This window comes from Melozone crissalis, unplaced genomic scaffold (assembly GCF_028551555.1).
Source record: "Melozone crissalis strain CALT ecotype California unplaced genomic scaffold, PUWL_Pcris_2 ptg000081l_1, whole genome shotgun sequence".
Lineage (NCBI taxonomy): Eukaryota > Metazoa > Chordata > Aves > Passeriformes > Passerellidae > Melozone > Melozone crissalis.
Genome location: NW_026535858.1, coordinates 10,088,172 through 10,113,848, shown reverse-complemented (window position 1 = coordinate 10,113,848; position 25,677 = coordinate 10,088,172). Strand labels below are relative to the sequence as shown.

The 25,677-nt window shown below is 37.5% G+C and overlaps 1 protein-coding gene across 3 annotated transcripts in view; it reads left to right on the top strand.

The window, feature by feature from the left end:
• SPTLC3 (serine palmitoyltransferase long chain base subunit 3) overlaps positions 1–25,677 on the top strand; it is an 83,203-nt gene that overhangs the window by 17,693 nt on the left and 39,833 nt on the right. For all 3 annotated transcript variants that reach the window (XM_054290329.1, XM_054290328.1, XM_054290330.1), the window contains 3 exons: positions 15,307–15,498; positions 16,967–17,121; positions 18,025–18,173. In XM_054290329.1, coding sequence (XP_054146304.1) covers positions 15,307–15,498; positions 16,967–17,121; positions 18,025–18,173 — 496 coding nt within the window. The remainder of the gene's footprint in view (positions 1–15,306; positions 15,499–16,966; positions 17,122–18,024; positions 18,174–25,677) is intronic.

The window sequence follows — 25,677 nt, the reverse complement described above, 5'->3', positions numbered from 1 at the left end:
TGCTATGTAAGATACTTTTTTTAAAAGAGAGGACTTGCACCGAGATAGCAGCTACAGGACACCTAAATCTTTCAGATAAAAAGAATTTATTGCTGCATTATCAGGAGAAATGAGCTTCTTCCCGCCTCGCTCAGTCCTGAAGATGCTGTCAGGATTCAGAGGAAGAAGTTGACACTGGCCAGACAGAATCCTGTGTTTGAATGGAATTTATGCATCATGGATGAGGTGTATGAATATGGAACAGGCTGTTGCTTTTAAGGGTTAATCCTCTTTTGACATGTGTCCTTTTTTGGGCTTATTTTGCCCAGAAAGAGGTACCCAGACTGTCCATAACTCTTTGTTTCTGTTGTCTCATATTGTCCTAATCCTAATTGTCCAAATTTTTATTATTCTAATTATAACCATTTTATTATTATTCAACTTTTAAACTTTTTTTTAAAAGTGATTGTCATTTTTCACAGGAATTTATTTTCTCTTTGTCTTTTGTTCTTCATAAATAGCAAAGAAATAAGACTGTGAAGTGGGTCACTGCAGAATCACAAATAATTTCACAGGCAGCATGTGTATTGACTTGCATGTAGTACTCAGAAATGAAATACTTTAGTGTTGACTGAAGGTTTAGTTAAAACAGAGCAGCTGCTACTGCCAGGTCTGTTCTGTACTCCCATTAGGAAAATTCTAGCTCTTTTGTAATTTCTTGCAATACTTTTTTTCACTTTGTCTGAGTCTGTAAAAGTGCTTTAATCAATTTTATCATACATTCTTCAAAGGTATACTTAACTTTTAAAAAAATTTCTTTCTAACTCCAAAATTGTAGTGTTTCTGGTGAAATGTGGTGTCCTCTGCAGCATACCTTGTAAGATAGCAAAAGCAGATTTAAGGGATGTGTGGAACTGAGATGGATCTTAGGAAATGAGGATAGAATTGTAAAGATTTGTGTAGAAATGCCAGGCTTCCACGTTATTCTACTGAGATTTGTAACACAGGAAGAAGTTGTTAGTACTTAAGTTGACTACAGAGACAAAGGAACATATATGGAATTTCAAAATAATTCCACTCAGCTTTGCAAACAAAGTTGTCAGGTTCTTGGAATGGCTCCCACAGAAAATAATTTCAAAATTCTGTGGTCTGTGATCCTCTCTCTTGACGGTGCAGGAATGCCTGTGTCAAATATTTTCCATTCCTGCCATGGATTTATTGCCCCAGAGGTTATTTTCTGTTTTAATATAAATAATCTATATGGTGTGATGCACCTGAGAGAAGATACTTTAAAGATTTTAAATTCCATTACAGTCAAGACCCATGAAATAATCTGAACTTTAAGCATAATTACATTTTCTTCCTGTATCTTCCTGTATATCTTCACTGCAATGTCTGTTGCATTTTCAGTTCTCTTGGTGTAGGAGCAAACCTTACTCCTTGGCTGATACAATCCCTATTTGGATACTCCTCCATTGGTCAGGTTTTTTTAAATGAAATTCTGATCTTTTTTGTTCATTAACAAATAACAGAGGATACTGGATTTTACCCCATGCTTTGGCTTACTGAGATTCTGTCAGAATAAAGGAGAAATGGCCATTGGTCAAGTAAACGACTCATACAGAATCTATGTTTTAGAATATTTTATATGAAGTGATATCATCTCTTGGCATGCTTCTGTCTGGCTCTTCCAAATTTGGCATGACTTTTTGCTGGTACCTTTCAAGGTCTCTTGGGAAAGCCATTGTATTTCACTGGACATTTCTGTATCATTTTCACACAAGAGCTCCATGGACATAGCTGTACTGAGCACTGGGCTTAGTCTGAACTGCCTTCATCCAAAAGGGGAAACCTTTCATTCACTTCTCTCTTGACCTAAAGCTAGAGCTCATAGAGCACTTCAGGGATTAGGCTCTGGAGCTGTTTTTCTGGAAGCAAGATTCATCATTTTTCAAAGTTTCTCTAGAGCCTTGTTTTGGTGCCTTCAGCTGTGCTTCCCAAGTACCAAGTCGTGCTTTTTTGGAGCCTCGTACTGCCTTAGCTGCATTCCCCACTGGGAGATGTGCATTTGCCTCATCACGTTCTGGGGAGCAGCTCTACCTGAGTTTTGTTCAAGGGCTTCCACTGTCTTCCTCCTAAGCAGAATGCAGACAAAAAATTATGGTGTAGGAAGTGCAAATAGTATTTTACTATACTTGCTATCTTCCAGCAGCGTTAAGATTAGCTTTGATCCATGAAAATAAAGAAAAAGGAGGGATGGAAAAAGAGACAATACTCTCTAGTATGAATTTGGTCCTCAGAGAGGGATATTCCTGAATTATGATGGTTGTTCTGCATGTCCTGCTTACCATTGATTTTGTATCAGCTGATGTTTTTTGCACAGGCTGATGTTACTCCATTGGTCCATAAGGGAACTGTCAGGATGGGCATATACAATTTCTTAATTATTATTAATTTCATATTGAGTATGAGGGGAGTGCCCAGCTTTCCCCATGGACTGGGAAAGAACACAAACTCAGGAGTTATCAGAGTATACTAAAATTGTTCCAGAATCCACTGTAAAGCATTGTGTCTGAAATCTCTAAATACTGCCCCACAGGAGTGTTTCCTTGGACAGATTTTGCTAGGAGTTTCTGTCATGAGATCTCAGGTAGTTTGTTGGGGTTTTTTTTCCTTGTAGCTCAATCTTATTCATTCTCTATTAACTGATTTCTACCATGGAACGCACTAGTGGGACAGTTTTGCATATGTGGATATTTTTCACAAGTAAATTATAATTTTCTCTGCTGGATGGTAGAGTGTAAGTATGTAAGTATCCTCTCAGGGGAGTTCTGGAGGAACTAAAGTTGTTGGAACAAATTTGAGACCTCTCTCCGCTGCAGTTGAGAGAGAAAACTGGGACCTTTTGTCATTGCCATTATTTGACTCTTTGCAGAAATACATTTGTAGCAGTCATTATAGAAGGGTGGAACATTTCTCTTGTGCTCAGGTTTGTATTTTGAGTTTGGGTTTTTTTCTGATGTGCAAGGGTAGAGGTAGAACATCAAATCCACTGAAAAGAGTTTCTTTATCTTCTGTGTGAACTTTTACTGTTATTTGCTTATCATGTATAAGTTTTAGCAGTAAGTTCTTTCTTTCAGAAGTAAGAGATTACTACTATTCAAAACTCTTTACATTTAATTGGGCTTTAAAACCATGTTCCATTTACATGAGCCTTCCTTTTGGATTATGTTGACAAGAAATCAGATTGGTCTCTAGGCATCTTCTGTTGCTCTTGAAATATATCTGGTAGCTCAGGAGAGTGTGTTCTTGGCCAGAGCTTCTAGATCCTTCTAGATGACCCTGCCAGTCTTTGCTTTGCCAACTATTGTTGCTGTATCTCTGTACTTCCTAAATTTGATTGATAAATTTGATTTTAAGCAGGAAGTCTTTATACCTATTTCCTTCTTCCAGCATGTCTGAATCAGATGTTCTTTCTATCTGCTTACATTTCACCCTCTGAAAATATGTACCAGTTGTTTTTGCAGTTCTCAGTGATTTCTGTTCCACGTTTCATGTCATAGTGAGCTTTAGGAACGTGAGGTAAGTAGGAAAATAGGGCATGAGGCTTATATGTGTTTTGAGATGTTATCTAGTCTATTTCTGTAATCACTTTTATCCAGGGCTGGTTTTCTGCTGGAATATTTTGAAGGCTCTTCTGGAGCCTCTTACCTCATAAGATGTGTCACTGTGTTTTGGGGTTTTGTTAAGACTGACAGCACTGCTTTCTTCTGTCTTCTGATAGACAATGTCAGCTTTGACTTCACATAAAATGTCCCTACCAGAGGTTTATAACAATCTTAAACACCTCCATTGCTCTAGATTCACATTTAACTGATATTATCGGTACAAAGTTCTTTCTAATATCTTATTCAGATCACTTTGGGTGTAATTTAAGCATACTGATGCTCGACAGAGCACAGATTACTGTCCTTCTTTTGCAGTTATCTTTTACATGTTTGAAGACTCTTAGGCTGCCAGTCATTAGGGTTTTCTCTTCTCTTTAAACCAGACAATTCAGATTTGTTCATTCTTTCCTCATAACTCACTTGACCAGACTTTATGCTTCTTTTCTCAGTTCTCTCCATCTGGTTCACCTCTTCTTTCTCATAAAGCTGGATGGACACTTCAGCTAAGACCTGCATCAGTACTGCTTAGTAGCTCTAGAATGGTTTGTTCTTCTGCCCTTAACATGCATTTATTTCTTAAGAGATGGCTGTTTTTTCTTTAACTCCTTTTACTTTTAATGTTGCTTCCTATAGCAATACCTAGGTACAGGAAATGCTGTCCAATTTCCTGCTTTTCCTAAGTCCCTTGATTTCTACCATTTTATGATCAGTATGAATGAAAACTTTGAGGTAATACACCATTAATGTCTCCTGAAATTACTTCCAAAGTGCAGCAATGTTTTGAGTATTGTCTTCCAATTTGCCCCATGGCAGTATGGGAAGAAATAATAATGGAGGTAAGAGAAAGACATGTGAAATGCCTGTAAGCATTTTTTCCCACAAGCAGTGATTTCGTGTTGTTGCATATCCAGCATCTTCCACCACCCTGGAACATCCCAGCTTGCCTACACATCCTTTCTTTCCAGAGGGGAAAGAGGAAGAGTGTGCTGAGCCTTGTTCAGACCTAAAGAAATGCTGGTTCATGGGTTATTACAATTGTGCTTGTGTAATTCCAAGAATGGCTAAAGAGCCAAGTTATTGCTGTCTGTCCTTCAGTTCAGGGATTTGGATCCCTTTGTGCTATCAAGGTCACATTTTCCTGAAGCTTTTAGAAGAGTTGACATCATGAAGGCTAATCAGATTTGATTGAAATTGCTCTGTGAGTTCAAAAGCTTTAGTAGATGGGTACTTGCATACAGAGAGGTGACATGAGAGAGAAGGCCATTGCTTTCTTTAAAAAAGAAAAAAAGGTTAAGATTGTTCAAACACTAATTTTCAACTTTTTTGCTATGCATTTGAAAAGGTGTCTTCCTTTGCTGAAACATCAAAACACTTCAGTCACCCCTTTACCTCAGAAATCTTGCACCTGATTTTTGTCCCTTGAACTTCTCATGTGCTTCTTTTTCCCAACCCTTGTCTTTTCAGCCAAGAACCACAGGCTCTAGGTGTTTACCTCTAGGTAGGCGTTGATCCACTGGTGAAAATCAGTACCTGGTAGGGTGAGGACTTCCCTTTTTGTCTGTATCTAGGCTGCTGTAAAATCTGAGGAGAGATTTATTTAAGGGTGTTTCTGCAAACCTGGATAGGTACAGAAGGTTCAGATGAGTGAAAGCCATCAGGTCTCATGTTCAGTGTTATGACTTAGATAATTACTGGAACAACTTAGAGCATTTCAGTGTATAATGCGCTTTAAAAAAAAGGCATCAATTTATTTCTAGATTTTTTAAATTGATCTTCAAGCAATTGAAGTAAAATGAAATTTTTTGAACTCTGATTGAATTATTCAATGTAATAATAGTTAATTAATATAACAATTAAATGGCAATTAAGAAGTCATATAGGCCAAGATCATCTTTTCCAGTAGTACCAGGCAGAAATTGAAGTTGATGGGAAGAGGAGAGAACCTCTTGCAGAACTGCTGTACCTGGAGGCATCCAGTTGTGAGTTTCTCATAGGTGTAGGTGTGGGCACTACTTAACCACTTTTCCTAGCAGTTTTCAAACAAAAAAAATAGCTGGAGCAGGATGTTGCTGCTTCTGTAGATTTTTAGGTGAAAAAGAAAAAGGTAATTGGTTGTCACTGGTTAAACTATGTACCTTTTCTACATTAGGGAGCAAGCTGGCGAATGTGGGTTACTCTAGACTGGGGTTCTCTGAGGACACTTTGATGATGGGTGGGTTGGCAGCCATCATCACATTGTTAAATTAAAAGGTGCAGAGATTTGATCACATGTACCAGTTGTGATGCTGGCTTTGGTGTAGGACAACTGGCTTTAATTAGCCATGGTCACTGCTACCAAGTTGCCTAATGATTGGCTAAATGAGTTTTTGTCTTCTTGCTTAAAAAGTCTTTTATTGTGTTTGAAGGTGTCAAGCTATTAATTTTCTTGACATGTTCATAGGGATGGGTATTGCCTTCACCTTCCTCGAAATCTTCTGTCCTACAAACCTATATGCTATGCCTTAACTGAATTTGTTCTCATTCTTTTTTCACCCTTGGGCTCTCTTTTGATGCTGAATTCTTATCCTAACTCAGAGGTGGTCCTTGCCTACCCAGATGGTCATCCTCCTACTGAGTTTTTAATCCTCCTGTCTGTCAAGCTAGCAGCACAAATTTGATTGCCTCTTTCTCAGCTGTTCATGGGAAATTCTGCTTTCTCTGTTGGGGATTTTTGCTATGGAATTTCTTATCTCTCTCTCTCTCTCCTCTCCATCTGTGGTATGTGAAGATATTTGTATTTAAATATCATTTCAAAGTAGTTAATTACCATGGAGGAGATAGCATAAATCCAGCAAAACTGATTTCATTAACAAGATTGGCTATGACTTTCTCTTTCATCACATTTTTGAAATATGATAAGGTACTCCTTGCAATCATAGGAATGTCTTGGAAGGCACACAGTTTCAGCTTAACTTGTGCATAACTCTCAGAATCAGGAAAATAACGTGCAAATTATCCTGATGATATGCAGCTTTCAGGTAAGAAGTGTGAATACATTTGTCCTCCTTTAACAAGGTTATTGTGCCTTCCAGAAATCTTTATCCAAACTGGTGCCATACTCTTAGGAACTAAGAATGGCCTGAGACTGCTTCTGAATGTTTATTTGGCATGATCCAGCATCCATGGCCACTTCCGTTCTGATAGGGAACGTGTGTTAAACTCATTATTAAATCTCTGCAAAATCCTGGCCCTGTTTGAAGCTGTTGTGCCATATAATGGGGAAAGGGCAGGGGTCCAATGAGGATTCATTATGTTAGTTTTAGCAGAAGATGAAGCATTTTCTCTACAAGGGAATTTTGCATGAAGAGGAATCTGATAGCTAACCTAAACATTTTCTGGTGCAAAGTCACTGTGTAGGAAATATGTAGGAGTTGGTGGATTGCATCATGTGGGTATTAACTCAGAATCCACGCTGGGCAAAATCACTAGCAGCCTGCTTAGCACATCTTGAGAATCTTTACACTATTACAGTCTTCATCTCAATAAACAGTTTAATTTCAAAAATGTATGTCTTATCCATAGGATTAATTTCTAAATGCTAGATCACTTCTGATAGCAGATCATCACCAGTCGTGCAGAAACTGGCAGCCTTTGAAGTGATACCACTTCATCATTATAATCTTGTTTCTTTGTGTATTTTTAAAGCCAAAGCCATAGGATTTGGATGATCAGGAAATATTCTGATGCAGCTAAGCAGTGTGAATCCTGTAATTTACCCTAAGCCTTGGAAATCATAGCAAACACTGCAACTTGACACCACCAACAATGTGGGGATTGCTGTAACCCAGGTGTTTCATCCACTTCTCTCTGATTCCTGGCTTTCTGCTCTGTAATTGCTGTGAGGTTAGGAAATACCTTTAAGTGTTTGTAAGTATCTCTCTGGGCAGTGAACTTCATTGTTTTGTCTGTAAATAATTTAAAATTATTAAGCTCCATCTTTGTCCTTGTGCCTTCCTATTTACATTGAGTCACTTTGAAGTTTCTGGAAGTAGTAGGAGAGTAACAGCTGTATAAGACAATCATGTTACTTTTTCTCTCTAGTGTTTCTTACTATTGCTTGAAACGTACAAATGTAAAGCCATTGGGAAAAGAGTTTGCTGTGCATTTTTTTTTGTTCCCCCTGTACTGTTTCATCTAAGTGTCTTAGATATTTGGTATTGGGGAGTAGCTGTTATGGTTTACATTGCAATTTATGAACCTTGAAGTTCAGAACAGTGTTTTCTATGATTTTTCTCCCCTTCATCAGATTGCATTTTCATGGTTTGCAACTGGGTTTTGTCCTGAGTCTGGGTGCATCAGTCTAAGCTTCTGTGCTATAAAGAGTTAGAGGTGGCTTTTCTTTTGACAAGCACTGTGGCCATTCTGCAATGTGCAGCTCTGCCTGCTGGACTAAATTCATGCAAGATGAAAACACCTGCCAATATTTTCTGTAGGTTTTGCAAAAATCGCACACAGAAGGAAGTTTCTTTATAGGAGAAATTAAACATTCATTGAAGCTGGAGTGCATGTTGCCTGTAATAATGTGTGCAGTGGTAAAATTTCAGATATATCAGATAAGACATCTACTAAATTCATATAAATATCTTAATAAAATCTTACAAAACTAAGATAAAATGGGTACTTTCTGAGTTCATATTTCTTCTTCTTTGGAACTCTTGCTGCTGTTGAATATTTTCCTGAATGTTATTTATGAAAAAGTCTTCTCTATCCTCCCAACCTCCTATATTACAATCAAAAGTTTCATTTTAGCATCAGAGTAAAGCATTAGCCTGAAAATTATACCATATGAGTATTGTTATCCTCATTACATAACAACATTTCACAATATATTCTAATGTGTTTGTCATTCACATCTGTATTTTCATAGTATTAATGCCATAGTCAGCATTGCAAGACTTGTGTATTTGAAAGAATTGCTGCAATATTAATATGTTGAGTTTAATTTGTGTAATTTGTGTTCAGCTGAAAAGATTAGGCAAGTCTGCAAGGTGAAGATCCTGTCTTTTCATACCTTTGTGGTGTTTGCCTCTAGTGTGCTGTCTTGAAGAGAGGCTGCAAGTTTTTAGTCGGCAATTAGATGACAGTTCATTAACAAATGAAAAGCCATTTCCTGATGCTTGTGAAAAGTGTGGTGAAGACCCATCCTTCTAACAAACCTCAAACAGCAGAACAAGCAGCATTTAATAGTGTTTACAGGAAGTGAACTTTTTAGAGTTTCTGAATTGTTAAATCCTGAATCTCTGCAAGTTCAAGAGTACATGGTTTCCTAAGTTATTTTAAGAGTGACCTGTATTTCCTAAACCTTCTGGAATGTCTTGGAGATTTTACTCCTAGTTTTTATTGATTGTATTACTACCAGGCGTCTATTTTTTCATGAAGCTTCAGTAGAAATCAGCTATCAGTCTAAACAAGGATTCTGCAGGGACACTAATAACAACCAAAGCTTTTTTGGCTTGGTTGCTACTTGTAGTTTGTGTTGTAGCCATTTTCTTGCAGCTTTGTCACATTGCAAGAGGCAGTGACCTTCATTTTAGCATTTATAAGCTAGTTTCTAAGTTATAAGTTAGAAACTTATAAGTTTTACAACTATATTTAATTTAAGTCATGTCCTCATAGTTCAGTAATCTATGAATTCCCCATGTAGCTATTTTTGGCTTATGGTTTAGAAACTTGAGCCTATAAGATCTAAAATGTGTTGTTACAGAAAAGAAATCACTCATTTAAAGTGAAGCATATCACTGCCAGTAAGTGGGAGACTTATGAAGCAATCTAAATTTGTGTCAGTAGTATATTCATTACAGGAAACTTCTGCTTTCATAATTTCAATTTCCTTTTTTTTCCTCCTGGGAACTGCACACAATCACCCAGATTCCTCCAGTGTCTAATGGATTCCTAAGTGATTTTGGGAAAATGTAGTAATTGTGACTGTCAACATGGTGAGTTTGCACAGAACCTGACAGTTTTTTATTCTTTGAGACCCAGCCCTCTGGTGATAATGATCTATAGGAGACAGAATTGCACACCAGACCCTTAAAATTGTGAGTGTCCAGTGGTAAGTGGGATTCAGCTGGATCATGCCCTTCACTTGGCTGAAATGGAATCCTGTAGTGCTCCAGAAGATTACAGGCCTCTGGAGATCCTGTCACTCATTTATGTCATTATTTATGGAGATATTTATATTCTTACCCATGTGGCAGTCTCACACATCCTGGGACATCTAAAATCATCTACATTTAGGTTTCTATCGCAGATGCGCTTCAAATGCTGGGGGGAAACATCTATTTAGAACCAAACTGTCTGCAAGCAATCAGATGTTGCATTAGCAATTAGGTCTATCCTCCCATGGGTTTTTTTTTCTGCTGTAGGAGCACAGTGTCCTAATTTGTTTAAGATTTCACTCTCGTCTTGTAACTCTGTCAGATATTGAGCAAACATGGCTGTCACTTGGTTCACAGTTTTCAACACCTCTCTCTTCATATGCAGATCTGTATGGGAAGCATTATGGAGATCAGTCAGCTTGCATTGTTTTTTAATAGAATGTATAAAAAAAATTGATAAAATCTAGTCCAGAAACATACATAAAGTTACATCCATCTCTGGATCAGATTTTATTCCTGCCAGGGAACTTTTATTTAAAGACAAAGACTTTATTGTTCTCCCAGTAGTTTTATTTCAGGGATGTACTTATCTGCACCTACTGCTGCTATATTGGAAGTGGATGTAATAGCAGGAGAATATTTAACTAGAGCTTGTTGTCTCTGTAGAACAGATTTGCATGAAAACATGAGGTTTTGGGGCTCAGTTTCCTTGATACAACTCCACTCACCCAGCATACCTGGTTATCTCTTTGCTGGGGAGTTACTCATGGCCAGAACACAGGTTTGGTATTGTGGCACTCTGTGCTGTTCTATTCTTCATTCTCCCCTTGATGCAAATTTGGCTCATGCCAATCAGCACAATTCCAAGGGCTGCGGGACCTAAATGCAATGAAAAATTATCTCCTAATTTTAACAGTAGTGTGAACAAATATTTAAGTATTATTCATGCTATTGCATAGCTATCATTTTTTTCTTTGCTAATGAAAATACATAAAATATATATTGTAACTATTACTTGTAAAGGTGTTACCAGAAGTGTGTTTAATAGACTTCAAGATGAGTTTACATTATTATTAGAGCAAACTATTTCAATTAAAATTGAAATTTTAAGTGTGTCCCTTATATTCAGTATTTTATACTGATGTCCTTTCTAATAGCACTCTGAGATTTGTTGTCAGAGTTGATTTCTCCATTTGAAAAACTGAAGGCATTTTGGAAGGGATTCTTCATTAGGGGAGAGTTTTGAAATACTACAGCTAATGGGAAAATGGGAATCTAAGAGGTATTGTACTTAAAGCTGACTTTGCTGCATTGCAATGGCTTCCTTGGCATCAAAATCTTGCTGCAAGGAATTCTCTTGCTGCAGTGTCTCACTGGAAACCAGCTAAGCGGGGGATCAACGTACAAAAGTTGCATATCCTGATTACACTTTTGGTTTCCAAGAAGCTGATGAAATCCTAGACTTGTAAAACTCCTTGGTAAAACATCCATTCTCTTTGAATTTCACCCACTGCCCTTCTGTGTTGAGTCTTTATGTTGCACCAGTAGGTTCCTTGCATTTGTGCCTGGAAGGTAAATGTACTTTGTGGCAGGCCACTGAGAAACTATTTTGATTTGAGATCCCAGCAGAATTTTTTAAAACAAGCCAGTAAATTGTGGATTAATGTATCCACAAGAGGTATTTACTCAAGATTTTTAAAGGAAGCCAAAGATGAAGTTGCTGAGTAACTCTGGGCTGCTGTTTATGTTGCCATTTTTGCAATTTTTTGAGAAATTAGGGGTTACAAATAAACAATTTTTGAAAAGCTAATGAGGGAAATGCAGGGAATGGAATCCCCCAGGGATCACTCTTTGGACATATGCTCTCATATTTTCATCAGTGGTGTGGAAAAAGGGGTGAGGAGAAATAGATGACAGTATGTGTTGACAGTACAGAATTCTTCAGGTTGCTAAAAAAATAGGTCTGAACAAGAAACACTGAAGAAGTTTCTCGTTGGTAGTTTGTATAATGTTGGCAAAGGATCAGAAAAAATTTACAGGTCTCTAAACAAAAACCAAATAATTAATTGGAAGGGAAAATGTTCCCAAAAATGCACAAACAGCAGTGTTCTATAAATTTGGTCTTTTTGCAACTGAGGAAGGATATATGTAATCATAAGAGGTGAAACTGTAAACTGGCAAGGAGGCAAATAGAATGTTAACAGTCTTTAAGAAGCAACAGAAAAGAAGACAAAGCATCATTTGCAGATGTATAAATCCCTACTGTGCCCTCAAGTGGGGTATGCAATTTTAATTCTTATCCTCTCCATCTCAAAAAGGTTTTATTGATTTTTGCAGAGTGAAGAGAAAGTTGAGCATGAAAATATAGAATTTTTAAATCTATTTTTTGGAGTTTAAATCCGTGTAAGGACACAGAGACTGGACTAGAATTATATAGATTAGGATTTTTCTAGGTTGGGAGGAGACAAATGGAGAGGCAGAATTTACTAAAGTATAGAAAATTATGAGTTGTATAATTGAATAGGAAAGTGCAGCAAAGTAAACTGTCTTGACACTTTCAGGTAATTTCATTATAAAAAAGGAAACACATTTTTACAGATGAAATGAATTATCAAAAGTCACAATTTATTTCCCCAACATTTTTAGGTTCAAAAATGATGAACACATTCATAGTTATCCCCTGATGACTGTTACAAGGTGATAAGACAATCTTAGAGTCATAAAACCTCAAAGCCACCAATTGCTAAAGTTGGAAGGATTTATATGTTTTTTAGAATCTTTGCCCAACCAATTGCTACAGTTTAAGGTATGGAGTAGAAAATGTTCTGTCTGCTGCAGGTGTTATTACAGGTAATAAGACATAATTCAGCAGAGTATCTGCTGTGTAATAGTGTGACTAATGATCTCTGAATGGTTTCAGGCATTTGTAGGAAATCTGCTGTATTTGATTTCAGTGCCAGCAGCAGTTGAATTACATCTTCCTTCACTGTATAGCTGCTGTTCTAAAGCACAGTCTGCAAATCCATCTCCTTCTTCTGAGATAAACCTTTATGATAACACAGAAAAAGTCAACAGTAATGTAGTACAAAATGACAGCCATTGCTCTTCACTGACCAATTCAGCCAATTTAGACGGGCTGAAATTGAACATCCACATGATATTCAGTCAGTCACTCATATACCCCATGCTTGGATCAGAAATGCTGCACAAAAACATCCCTGCTATCATTCTCCCCCTCTCTAGAAGCAGCAAATCCACTTGTTTTGATTATTCTTTCTTGAGGCTCTCTCTTTACTTATTTGTGGGACTCTTAGGGTTTAAATACTCTTTGTTTTCCTCACTTTATTTTTGGACAAGGTGTCACTGTGTTGTCTGAATTTGTTCTCCCAGCCTTGTACCAACTCTTTGAAGACTCTTGGGTTTTGTCCTTTATAGCCTGAAAGATGTGGGTCACACCTGGCTGCGCATTCTTCATACTTCACTACTATCTGTGCTCATTCCTCCCAGCCATTTGTGTTAAGGTGACAGTGGTTACCTGGTTAAATACTGTGTCACACTGACTCCATCAAATGGCACCTGCTGCAATGAGGGTTCCACAACAGCACGGTTTTGTTGTGGAAGAAGGATGTTACAGTGCAGAAATCTGATAGGAGCTTTCCTGTCCCTTCACCAATAAGGTTTACAGCAATAAAGTGTTTCTTCATAAAATCAATGAACAGAAACATCATAACTCTCTCCTCTGGGGTCAGGTGCATTATCACATCATCATAGCTTCATGCCAGTTGATTCAAGAACATCAAGCTACAATGCCACTTGAATTTCCACAGGTGACCATAAACATGCTTTTAGCCCATGGCAAATGTAAAGTAATAGGACTGAGCTTAATCCTTTCTGAAATATTTGCTTTATCTCATCCCTGTGTGCACACAGCTGTTGTGACTCATGTGAAATTTGACTTCACCACGTATTTAACTCATACTCATAAAATGTTTTTCATGGTAAATAGGTTGCCCTAAAAGAGCAATTAGCTTGAGGTAGGAGTGCAGGTGTATTATTTCTTCAAAGGTGTTCCCTCACATGGTGAGAGCCAGTCCTGCATTCCTTCTCCCTTGCAGGGCAGTAAGTGTTTCCAAAGTCTAAATATGTTTCTGTTCAGCCCAACCAGCATTTTTTTTTTCTTTTTTAAGTTTCCTTAACAGCCTTTCTATTTTCTCTTGTGCGCAAAAATGCTTTACTTTTTCTTTTCTTTTTCTCCTTCAAAACCATTGGGGAATCCAGTGATTGGACCAGCAAGTTACAACAGAAATCTAAATCCTGTGAGGGTAAAGACATTTTAATGCAATATGAAGATCAATAATATTCTGTCCTTACAAGTCTAGTGAATTGGCAATTGTTCTTAATATGAATATTCTATTTCAGCTTGCTACATTACATAACTAGGTAATCTACATTTTTAGTTCATCCTTCCCACAGGCAGAAGTGGTATTTCTTCATATGCTGGCAGTTTTGCTTTATAATATGTCAAAATATATGTCTTGGATGCTTGTTTGTTTGGTTTTGGCTTTTTTTATCAGGGTACTATTTTTTTCTGGATTGTGTTTTGTTAATTTTGGATTAGCAGATTGGCCGTTACTAGACAGTATCTGTAAAGGCCATCATGTTTTGCAGAAATAAGGGAGTTACCACTCTTCCAAAGAATAGTCTAATGAGCCTATTGAATATGGCAACTGAAAAACTTAGCTTCTTTAATTTGAAAATTGAAATCTTGATATATTTTAGTGACAAAATACGTTGTCCACACCCTGTTGTAAATTTCTAGAATTTGCTCACAATGGGATCACTAATTCCAACAAGCAAGTCTGTCTGTGTGTCTTGTTCAATTTTTTTTGCTTTACTTTTCCTCTGTTCTATTTTGTCTTAAGTAGCCTTAGAATTAGGGGAGTTGTTACTGAAAATAGGATTAAAAGCATTTGTGAAATCAGAACAGAAATAGAAGGCAGGGATCATAAAGTTTTGGATACTCTCTCAGGTCTGGAGAACATCACAGCAAAGCTGCCCTGGTTTAGGCAGGATTGGTTTTATATAGGCTAGTTGCTGCAATGGGTTGGTTACTCAAGACTTCCAGAAGCAGTCAGGAATAGTGTAGGTGAGCTTTTAATGCTGCCCTTCCCTTTTTATAGCTCTCTCTTGCAAGCCAGAGTATTGTGGTTTCCATTTAATCACCTTTGAAATAATTGTCCAATTGCACAATAATACACAGCCAATCTTTCATAAGTTTCATATGTTTCAAAATAGACAAGGGAGTGGTGTTGAAGACATCTGCAGCTGAGACATGAGAGGAGGGAAAATGGAAATACTTGTAGTGGTCAGTGGCAACTGCAGTGTTAAAGGTCCTCTTCTTCAGCTGATACATAGTGTGAGGTCTAAATGTCTTTCCTAATTAGAGAAAAAGATTTGCCCCAAGGTCAAAGCTGCGATGAGATTAAATGTATTAATCAGAAATTTCTCTTCTGTTTTTTCAGAAGAATGGAGTATCAAACGGAACCCTCTACAAAAAAACATTTATTGAGCACTTTGAACAGGCACCAATGTATGTTGCAGTTTTTACTTTCGTGGGGTTTGCAGTGGGAACAATATTTGGCTACCTGCGAGATTTTATGAGAGCCTGGGGACTAGAAAAACGTAACATTGCTACGGAGAGAGAACAACAAAAAGTATGTATGAAAAAGTCATTCTGTATCCACAGCTTTTTCCTTTGGTTGCAAGTGACTTACAGCAACTTGTGGGAGTAACAATGCAGACAACTTTCATTTTACAGAATGTTGCAGAGGGGTGAGAGGAGTGACACACCCTGCCGGTAGAGTTGTATGCATGTGTATGATTATGTACCTGCATTTATGTAAAATCATCATTTTTACCCATGGACAGGTTCACCTCGTTCTAAGAGTGCCATAATACTCTCAGCAAAACACAATCTCAGTTTATTAAGTCAATCCACAGAAAAAGAAAATTCATAAATGTCTTATTGTTGAATATATAATCTTTCCAAATCTCTTCAACCCTGATTTTCCTTTGTCCCATCTGGCTATCTTATGGTGTCTTTCATAGTGAGGAAGTTCTGATTTTGTAATAATTGAATTCTTGTAACTCCCAAAATTTTTTCATCCCATATAGTTTCAAGTGAAACTTGCACCTTAGCAAGATAACTGCCTTCCAACTTTGCTTAAAATTTTTAGTTCCTCTTCCTTCTCTGTGCAGTTTGATTCATCTTTTACGGTAACACCTGGCATAATGAAGAAAAACATGATGAGTTTTACTGTTTGTCTTGCAAATAAAACTCCTGAAATTGTTTCCTGTTTTAGATTTTCAAAGATGCATGCAGAACTTAATGAATATCACTTTCAATTCACTTCATGATCTGGCCATTTGTTAATTCCAGTTGTGCCAGTTAAATTTTTTTGTCCTTCACTATGGATTACATGTTTACTTAATTTTCCCACATATGTTAACTGCCTGCCATGTTATTTTATCAGTTTATTGTATGCAGTGCTCAACATGGATATATTGCTGTTTCATATAAAGAAAAAGCTTTGTTTAAATTTAATTTCCAAGTAAAATCCATAGATATTCATTCATTCTCAACCAAAAAAATTGTCATAACTGGATGTTTGCATCTTCACCCTAGGCCAGTAATGCTGAAATCACATATATTGGACTAACTTTTGTCTCGTGTATCCAGCATTTCATGAAATGTAGTGAGTTCTTTATCCTACTTTTCTCCAATCTGCTCCACACATAGAAAAATGCTCAATTTGAAGCAATTGGTTTCTTCAAGTGAAAGAATCTTGATTTTTTTTTTCCATTTCCAACTTTCAGTATATATAGAGTTAGACCAGCTTGTTTACCATTTAAAAAAAACCTGACCAACCAAAAAAGAAACGAAAAAACTCCTAATCTTTAAGCAGAAATAAAATACCCTCAAAGAAATACAGCATTGTGTTTTAAAGGAATTATAGTAAGGATATAGTATTGCTGTTTGGAGTTGTAAGTGACACAGGACCATGTGGCTGCTGTGGCTCCCTGTTTATTGATGAATCAGTTTTTCCTTGTTAATAGGAATGACTTGGGTAAAGAAGGAGATATTTTCACAGCAGCATAACCCTGTGCATGTTTTCAAACCAGGATTTTGTGCCACTTTATCAAGATTTTGAGAACTTTTACACCAGGAACCTCTATTTGAGAATACGGGATAACTGGAACCGTCCCATTTGCAGTGTCCCTGGGCCACAGTTTGACCTCATGGAACGTGTTACAGATGATTACAACTGGACATTTAGGTGAGTCATCTTACACTCTGCTGCTTTCAGCCTCATCAGCATGCTCCTGACACCTCTGCAAAGCACACAAAGTTGTGTCCAGGTCCTTGTCTAATATCCACCAGCATGTTTCTTTCTGCAGTCAGCACCATGCTGGCAATCTGACCCTTTTCTTCTGAGTATCTGTTTGGAAATGCAGTATAGATTTCCAACTCAGTTGCAGATGGGTTTGGCTGTGTCAGCACAAGACTGCTCACACACCATTTGTAACAACAGACCTTGACTCTGAATATTACAACAAAATTTGTTTTATCCCTTGGTTAGTTTTAATATCATAATTTTTTGCACTGCATGAATGTGGCTTCTTGCCTTCATCATGAGTCTTTGGCAGTGGGTTTTCAGCAGATTACAGCTTGAAGGTTTTGGTGTATTGCAGCTGAATTACACAGCTATGGGAATTCACAGCATAGACAATGTGTAGGTTGGCTATATTTGAGCTTATTGAGAATGTATCATAGTGTTTCCCATATTTTCATCAAGTTTAAGTTCTGTGTGTGTGTGAGAACACTGGTGACTTAATGGAAGTAGTTGACAATTTGCTTGAAAAATTAATGTCTGTAAGTTGTTCCTTAAATAAAGTCCTATGTTTGTTTATTTAAATCCATAAAAGCAGACAGTGATCCCACACCAGTTTATTGCAATCTACAGTGTGACTTCTAGAAAGCACTCTGACCATGAAGAAGTACTTAGGAAAAGAGGAAGGCTAGAAAAACTTTTGGGCTGTTAGAATATGAAGATTGTCAATTCACAAGTAGAAATTTAACACTGGAACAAAATTTGGTGGGAAAATTTTGGGATTTTTTTCTTTTCATTTGGGATTGGAAGGAAAATTGCACTGTTGTTCAAAATTTGCTTTAATTACAGGTTTACAGGAAGGACTATCAAGAATGTAATCAATATGGGTTCTTATAACTACCTCGGCTTTGCAGAAACAGATGTTAATGCTTTGAAAACTGTGACCATAGAGTTAGAAAAATATGGGACAGGAGTCTGCAGTACCAGGCAAGAGATGGGTGAGTAAACAGAGACATGGCCACCAAAGGTCCTGTAACTACACTCTTCTTCTCACAGATATCTTGAAAGAATTGGATACAGAGAACTTTAATCACATCAGCAATTACTTGTTTCACAATTAGAAGAAATGCTGTGTTTTATTTGTTCTCACATGAGGGGTTTTTTCAAAAGGAAAACCAATACTGATTTTTGGAAAAGCTAAACCAAGTGTGTCATCTACTGGCCTGGGATTTTTAATGATGGAAACACACATTGAGATTTCAACAATTTTTCTGGGGCAAATTCAACTGCATCACAGATTTATATCAGTTACCACACACAGAGGTTTCAGATTAGTTAAATGATCTTTTGCATAATGTTTTTAATCCCATGTTCTAAGAATGTATTGGAATGTTTTATCAGATACTACTGGCACAAACCAGAAATTTCTAGTTTGCCATTAGCAAATAAATTCAGGAAGGCTCCATCTGACATTTTTGGTTTTATCTGTTATGATTGTCTGCTTTGTTAGTTTGTAGGCTGCATGCAGGGTTACCTTCAACACAAAGCCTTGCATTCCTTAGGGTACAATCATCTTACATTAAAAAAAAAAAAAACAGTTTCAAACCAGAGAAATGCAAGGGGAGTTTTCCCTTCAGGCTTTTTCACTCTTGGGAGTATTAAAGAAAAAGAAGGCTTCCCAGAATGGAGAAGTCTATAAAGTCTATAAAAGATTTCTTTTTTCTAATCAGTAACCTAAAAAAATTGCATTTTAATCTCCAATGTAAACTATGTTCTTCCATAAAACTTACAGAAAAAATACTGTATTTAATTTAGTTTTTTTATTTAAAGTCTCAAGTTCAGAAGAAAAAGTAATGCAAACTTTGTGATCTGCTTCTCATCTTGTCATTGTGGTTTGATTTGCCAATAATAATTATGTCAGTGACACCACTCAGAGAGGGTTTACAGATTGACCCCACTTTCCTTGTGCAGGTGACCCATCTGGTGACTGCAATATATTATTATTTAACCTGAATTTCATGCTTGAAAGTGGTCACCATTGCTAGTCCTTTAAGGTATTGAAGGAAGCTTTCTCTCTTTTTCTCCCAGATTCCATTTTGTCTAAGAACATTTCAAGTTGTTTTCAGGACATCTAAGATTATGGCTGGCGTTCCTTATTCTGTAGCTTTTGCTGAAGTTTTTTACTGGAAGATTTATTCTTAAAAGCAAGCCAACAAAAACAAAGCAAAATAAAAAAAAAACACACCAAAAAGCCACCAACCCAACTTCTTATTAAAAGAGGATTCTGTGTTCAAATATTAAAAATCTTACTAAGTAACTTCATCCCATCTATCTGAGAACCGATGTAGAGAGATTTCTAGGGTATCCTCTTCATCTGTGCTGTACTCAAAGTTGTTTTGACTGATTGAGCAAGGATTTAGATTCATTCTAATTGCCTTCACAACAAACAAACAGTCCCATGAGCTGCATCAAGTCTATTCACAATGCAAGAATGGGCTGCAGATAAAGAGCATCCTAAAAGCCTCAGTCTTTTGGAAGTGGATTTTGGAGAGCAGCTTAGACAAAGGAAAGCAGGGTGTTTAGGCCTGGCTTAGCTGGTGTAACTGAGCAGTCACAGCAGTTTATCCTGGGCAGGTAAAAGAGGGGCTGTGTTTGTGTGCTCCATGGTGAGAGGTGGCTCCACAGGGCAGGGCTGAGCAGTGGCTCCTTTGTTGGTGCTGGCTCTTTGGAGCTCTGTCACCAAGGTCTGTATAAACAACCTAAGGAAAACAGCCTCTTATCCAGAGTGGATAACCTCTTTCATTGTTCCTTTATGTTCTTTTGCTTCATTCGCATCACAGTATGACAGAAAAATTCTGAGTTAGATATATTAAAGAGAGAGACAGGGAAGGGTCTGAATGTAACATCTTACCTTTATAAATTATCATTTCTCAGCTTCATCTTAGATAAAAGGAACAGGATGACTTTGTCTCTGGGCAGATCACATTTCAAAACTTCTGTTGTTATTTGTGGAGCTAAAGTGTTTTGAAGTAGAAGTGCAGTGAGCTGCAAGAGCCAAGGCCGCAAATTGCCTGTAGGGTTCTAATTCAAGAGAGCACTTGAACGTATTTATGTTTTCAAGCTAATTCACTTTGAAAGTACTGTTCTGCTCGTGTGCATTTAAGTGTCTGGCATGTCTGAGTTTCACCAAGACCTCTCTCTAAGCAGTGGTGGCTCTCTTTCTGAGAAATCATTCCACTACTTCCAAAGGATTTCAGATAGAGGGTAAAACAAAGAGGACACAAACGAAAGTAATGTGAGTGGTGTTTGAAAGAATACATGATGGTAAAACTGTCCTTTATGGTCTTCTGCCTACACTTCTCCTCCTAAAACTATGGAGGCTGTGGAGAGGGCATACAATGCTATCATATCAGAATGCTGTTGCAGGTAGTTTCCTCTGACAAGAGGGTTAAAGCTGATGAAAACAGTGGCTGACCTTCCAAGGCTTATCCCTCATAAAAAGATTTAAGGCTTTTCAATCCATTTTTAATTCCATGCTCTTAATTATAATAATCATAATAATTTATGTCTTACTATAACAGTGTCATTTCAGACATGTTTCTAAGGGGTTTGGGGGACTTTCAATGTGAAATAAAAATACTTTCCTTTTTTTTTAAGACCAAGCTAGCTATTAGCCCCTAGGAGCAAGATTTTGAAGTTATAAGGGGTACATCCATGGAAGAATTAACTTGCTGTTCCACGATCAGAAAGCAAAACAAACTCTAGAAATTACTAGAAAGTACACAGAAAGCCAACCATAGAGCCTCAGTACACTACTGCATAAAGCTGCTGTTTGTTGTTGTCTTGAGTACTCTGTGCAGGTATGATCAAAAATATTTAGCAAAACTGGAAAGTGTAAGAGCCACAGGGATCATCAAAGACCACAGACAGCTTCTGGATGAAGAACTACTGAGCTTGCTGTCTCCAGCTGTCACAAATGCCTGTCATCTGTCTCAAAAAAAGAGCTTCAGTGGAGAAATTATAGACATTTTCAACATAATGTGTGATGTGGAAGAGTGGTCAGGATTCACTGTCCTTTCCCACTACCAGATGTACAGGGCATTGTATGAAGCTGGTAGAAGGTTTTCACCTAAGTGCTGGAGGCTGCCACACCTGAGGAGCTCAGCACTGCTGTGAAAAGCATGTTCATTCTCCTGTGAAAATGTTAAAAAGTTTAACAAGGAGACCAGGACCACAGAGTAAAGGTTATTATGGCCAGGTTCATCTTGGCACACACTGTCACCTTTGGGGACACCCTTTAAATGCCTTTTCCCTTACAAAAGCCTGTTGCATATTCATATATCGTTATGCATATCCATAAACGACTTTACATATTGTGGGAACTATTTTACATGGCCTATCCTTGGGTCTGCGTTTTTAGAGCATGTGTGTTTCTTGGCTGTGATTTTGGTTCCTCTTTTTCACTTCCAGTTTGGGCCTTGGTCCACTCTGTCTTCAGACAGCCGATGCTGATAGTTGGCATATCAATAGCAGGGTCCTCATCCTGTGTTCATTGAATATTATCCCATCCAAGCAGGAATTTTAACACAAGCACAGCTATTTCACTGCTATGTCTAAGCTTAATTATCAACAGAAATAAAAAACTATATCTTTATAACAAAGTTACTTTAACATCACACATATAAAATCCATTTTAATATTTGCAAAAAGGCAATATTATAATATGTATCCATAACGCTGCAGATACCAGAACTTCACTCTCCCTTGTGTTCTAAGGGACAGTGGCCATGTGTACAGAGGTGCTCCCCCTGATAGTTCTAGAAATACCCAAACTGTACCAGATTCAGGATGTCCTTATGAACTCTGAGAGATGCCAAGAGAGCATACAGAGAGATTTGCACCTACCAAACCAGAGAAAATTGACCATGGGTGTTATTTAAATTAAAACAGTTTTTGTTCAGCAGCAGTCTCTCCTGCAGGTTTAGGAAAACGTAATTTTAAAAATTTCTTTGCCTTATTCATTATACGTCAAGAAACCAACTTGGACATAAAAAAGTAGGAAGTTTTGTCTTTTAGGAATAAATGTTGGGTCTGAGAAAATTACTCATGAATGTTGAAGGATTTAAGTAGCCATCCAGTAACTCAAGGTGGCTATAAGAGAGCTTGAGAGGGATTTTTTACAAGGGTGTGGAGTGACAGGATAAGAGGGAATGGCTTCAAACTGACAGAGGGCGGGGTCAGATTAGATTTCAGGAAGAGATTCTTCCCCGTGGGGGTGGTGAGGCTCTGGAACAGGCTGTCCAGTGGATACCCATTACTAGAAGTGTTCAAGGACAGGCTGGGTGGGGCTTGATGCAACCTGATCTAGTGAAAGGTGTCCATGTCTCTGTCCAAAGCATTGGAATGAGGTGATCTTTAAGGTTCCTTCCAGCACAAACTATTCTGTGATTCATTCTGTGATTCCATAAGTAACAGAACACCAACTGTTCAACTAACTTGGGAATGTTAGGGCATTCCATATAAACTGCCCCACAAAAATATCTCTACTGTTATATGTATTTTAATTTTTCACTCAAAAGTGTTATTATTTTAGCTTAATAAACCTGCCAGCACCTAGGAACCTAATAAATATAAAATAGCAAGTGTTCCCTCCATATAGTGAAAAAAAATGAAAGAATGACAACTTGAATGTAAAGTCCTTTTATTTAATGGCTGGAGTGGGAGTTGGCTGCTGTTAAAGGCAGATTCAAAAGCCTTTTCTCTGAGCCCATCCTGGTTTTCAGTGTTTATAGTCAGCCTTTTCTAAGCAATGTGACTGCGAATTGTTGAGAAACATGCAAATTAGTTTCCTGCTTGCAGATAACAAAATCAGCAATGTTACACTTTTTTTTTTAAGATAAGGCAGATTATCATGCTCTGAGTGCTCCTAGGGCCAGGCTGGTGACAGGACTGTCACATGGACAGCCAGTGCTAACAATTCTCTGTTTATCTAACTCCCCAGTGTTCCTCATGGAGATGACATACGTGAGTAACCGGAGCAAACGTGTGATTAGTGCTGCTTAAGCAGCCAGGCAGGATTCCTGCCTTTTGAAATCCTTCTCCTGTGATTATGCCTTGGACCAAAAAACAAGATGGAGCCTGCACAGAACACTTGCAGGGTGATTCACTCTGGAGGGCATGTTAGGAGATTGCCCTTTAGCACCTAACTTGCACTCAGTTTTGAGGCTTTTTCTTTGTTTGAGGATTTTTTTACGCTTGATTGTGATCTCATTTCTAAAAAGCTGATCTGAAAATCTGTGCCAACATTTAATACAAGAGTAGTTCAGACTCATTCAGCTCTTTCCACTGGGTTTTAAGGCCTAATGTGAATTTCTAGCAGCGTTTCAAGAAGATGAAAATAGTTATTTGGCCATTCTTTCTTTTATACTACTTCAAAGCTTTAATTAGGGCCAAGACTCATTTTAAACATAATACTGTACAAACATGAATAAATGTTTCATTTTTCAGTTTGGAGAAAGAGATAAAGAACTGAATATCCCATAATTTACGGTTTCCAAGTGAGATCTTAAGGAGAAAAAGCCACAAAAATGAGAATTTGTGTGCATGTATATATATATATATATGTATATATACACATATTTAATAATCTTAGCTATTTTCTGATAGGGTATGGTATAAATTAGGAAACAGTTTTGTCATGTTCACTAACATACTTTTCCTTTGTGTGCCTACCCTTTCATAAATAACTAATCCAGTTTACAATCAATTTGTAATCATAGGATCAGGTTTGTTCCTTGTATTTCACCATTGCAAAAGTATGCTTTGCAATGCAAGATTAATAGTCTGGATAGCCCATCTTCTAGCAGGTGGAATTGAAGGCATCTGTAGGAATTAAGGGCTGTGTGACTTGTTTAATACCTAAAGTATCTCTGATATATGATTTTATCTGCATGCAAATATTTAGATACTTAAGATGCTGCCATTCAGGCTTTGGCATGAAGATGCTGGAAATTTTAACTTTGTGTTTTTCTAAAGGCAAAAGAAAAAAAAAAAAGAAACAAACCCAGAAGATCTAAATTCAGCTGGAAGTTCTGTTAAAACTAATCTAATTTTTTTTCTGAGAATCACTAAATTACACAGGTACATTATTAGATTTATGACACCCATGGCATCTTTGTGGTATGAAAGCCCTGTCAGTTGGTAGCAATGTTAAGAAAACTTGAGCATTTCCTTTCTATCAAATGATTAATCAAAACCCCCTTATTTTGGGACTCTTTTCTGCACAGTGTTAAATGAGGCAACTGCATAACATTACTGTGTGCTTTTCTCCTTCTTTTTCCAACAAATCCCATTCTACAAGTTGAGGCTTTCCTCTGCTAGTGGGTCTGTAGGACAGTGATACCATATGCACCATCTGCTCTGGTAACATGGTGTAAAGAATTAATATAATTTCCACAGCTTCTGTTTCTTCATCTTGCTATTAATAACTCATCCAATCTTGCTTTTTGTAAAAGCATGTATGTCTTTCAATTATACAGATTTTTTTTCATCTCTGACAAGCATCTTACCATGCAGTGTACTCATCTTGCCAGAGTGAGTTTATGACCTTAAATTTCAGCTGTGACAAGGAAGTTGAGATGTTTTGTTCTGCTCCCCACCCTCCCAAGGATGCTGCTGACAAACCCTCATTTCCATAGTGTAATGGTTCTCAGTCACCTTGGTGAGTCATGCCAGGGATGCACAGGGTTCCCAGCTGCTCTTTTTTCTTTCAAGACCTTGTTGCTTGTATCAGTTTACTCTTCCAGCTTTTGTTTGACCTGAGGGGAGCAGGTGTTTCCCTGTCTTCTTTGGCTGTTAGAATTCCAAACTTAAAATTCTATGACAGGATACTGTTGCCAGTGTTGGCAGTTCAACCAGTCTGTGTCATTAGTGTATAAGAACCTGAAAGACTGTATTGGGCAGTGGCATAAACCACTGAAAGTCCAAGCTGAAAATGTCAAACTAAATAATGACTCTATGGATCATGGGAAGTCCATTTTCCAGCTTTATCTCTCTAGTAGTCTGGCAGTGACTTTCAGCCCAACAGCATAGATATGAAAAACAGCAAGTGTATGAAAAAGCCTGTCAAAACACAGTGTACTTCATGTTCCCTGTCACCAGAGTGCAGTGGCAAGTTAATGGAGGGAACTGGGTCATCAGACTTTGAAAAGGAGGGGATTTGCTGTGAGAAGTGTGGGAATCTGTGGAGGTGGTTCCCATTGTGAAAGTCCACTTTTGATATGATCTGTAATCTTAATACCTATATAGTCTTGGATCACAGTAACTCCTGCTGTATTGTATTACTTACAGCTGTTCAGCAGGGAAGAATAACTTTCAAAAGGATTTTGTCTCTTAAAGATGCAGGTACCTTTCTCTTTTTTTGTCTGAAATCTTTCCTGGTGATTTGGTGTACATTGTTTAGTTGTATCCTCATTTGTTGGGTCAAGCCAAGCTGTAGTCAGT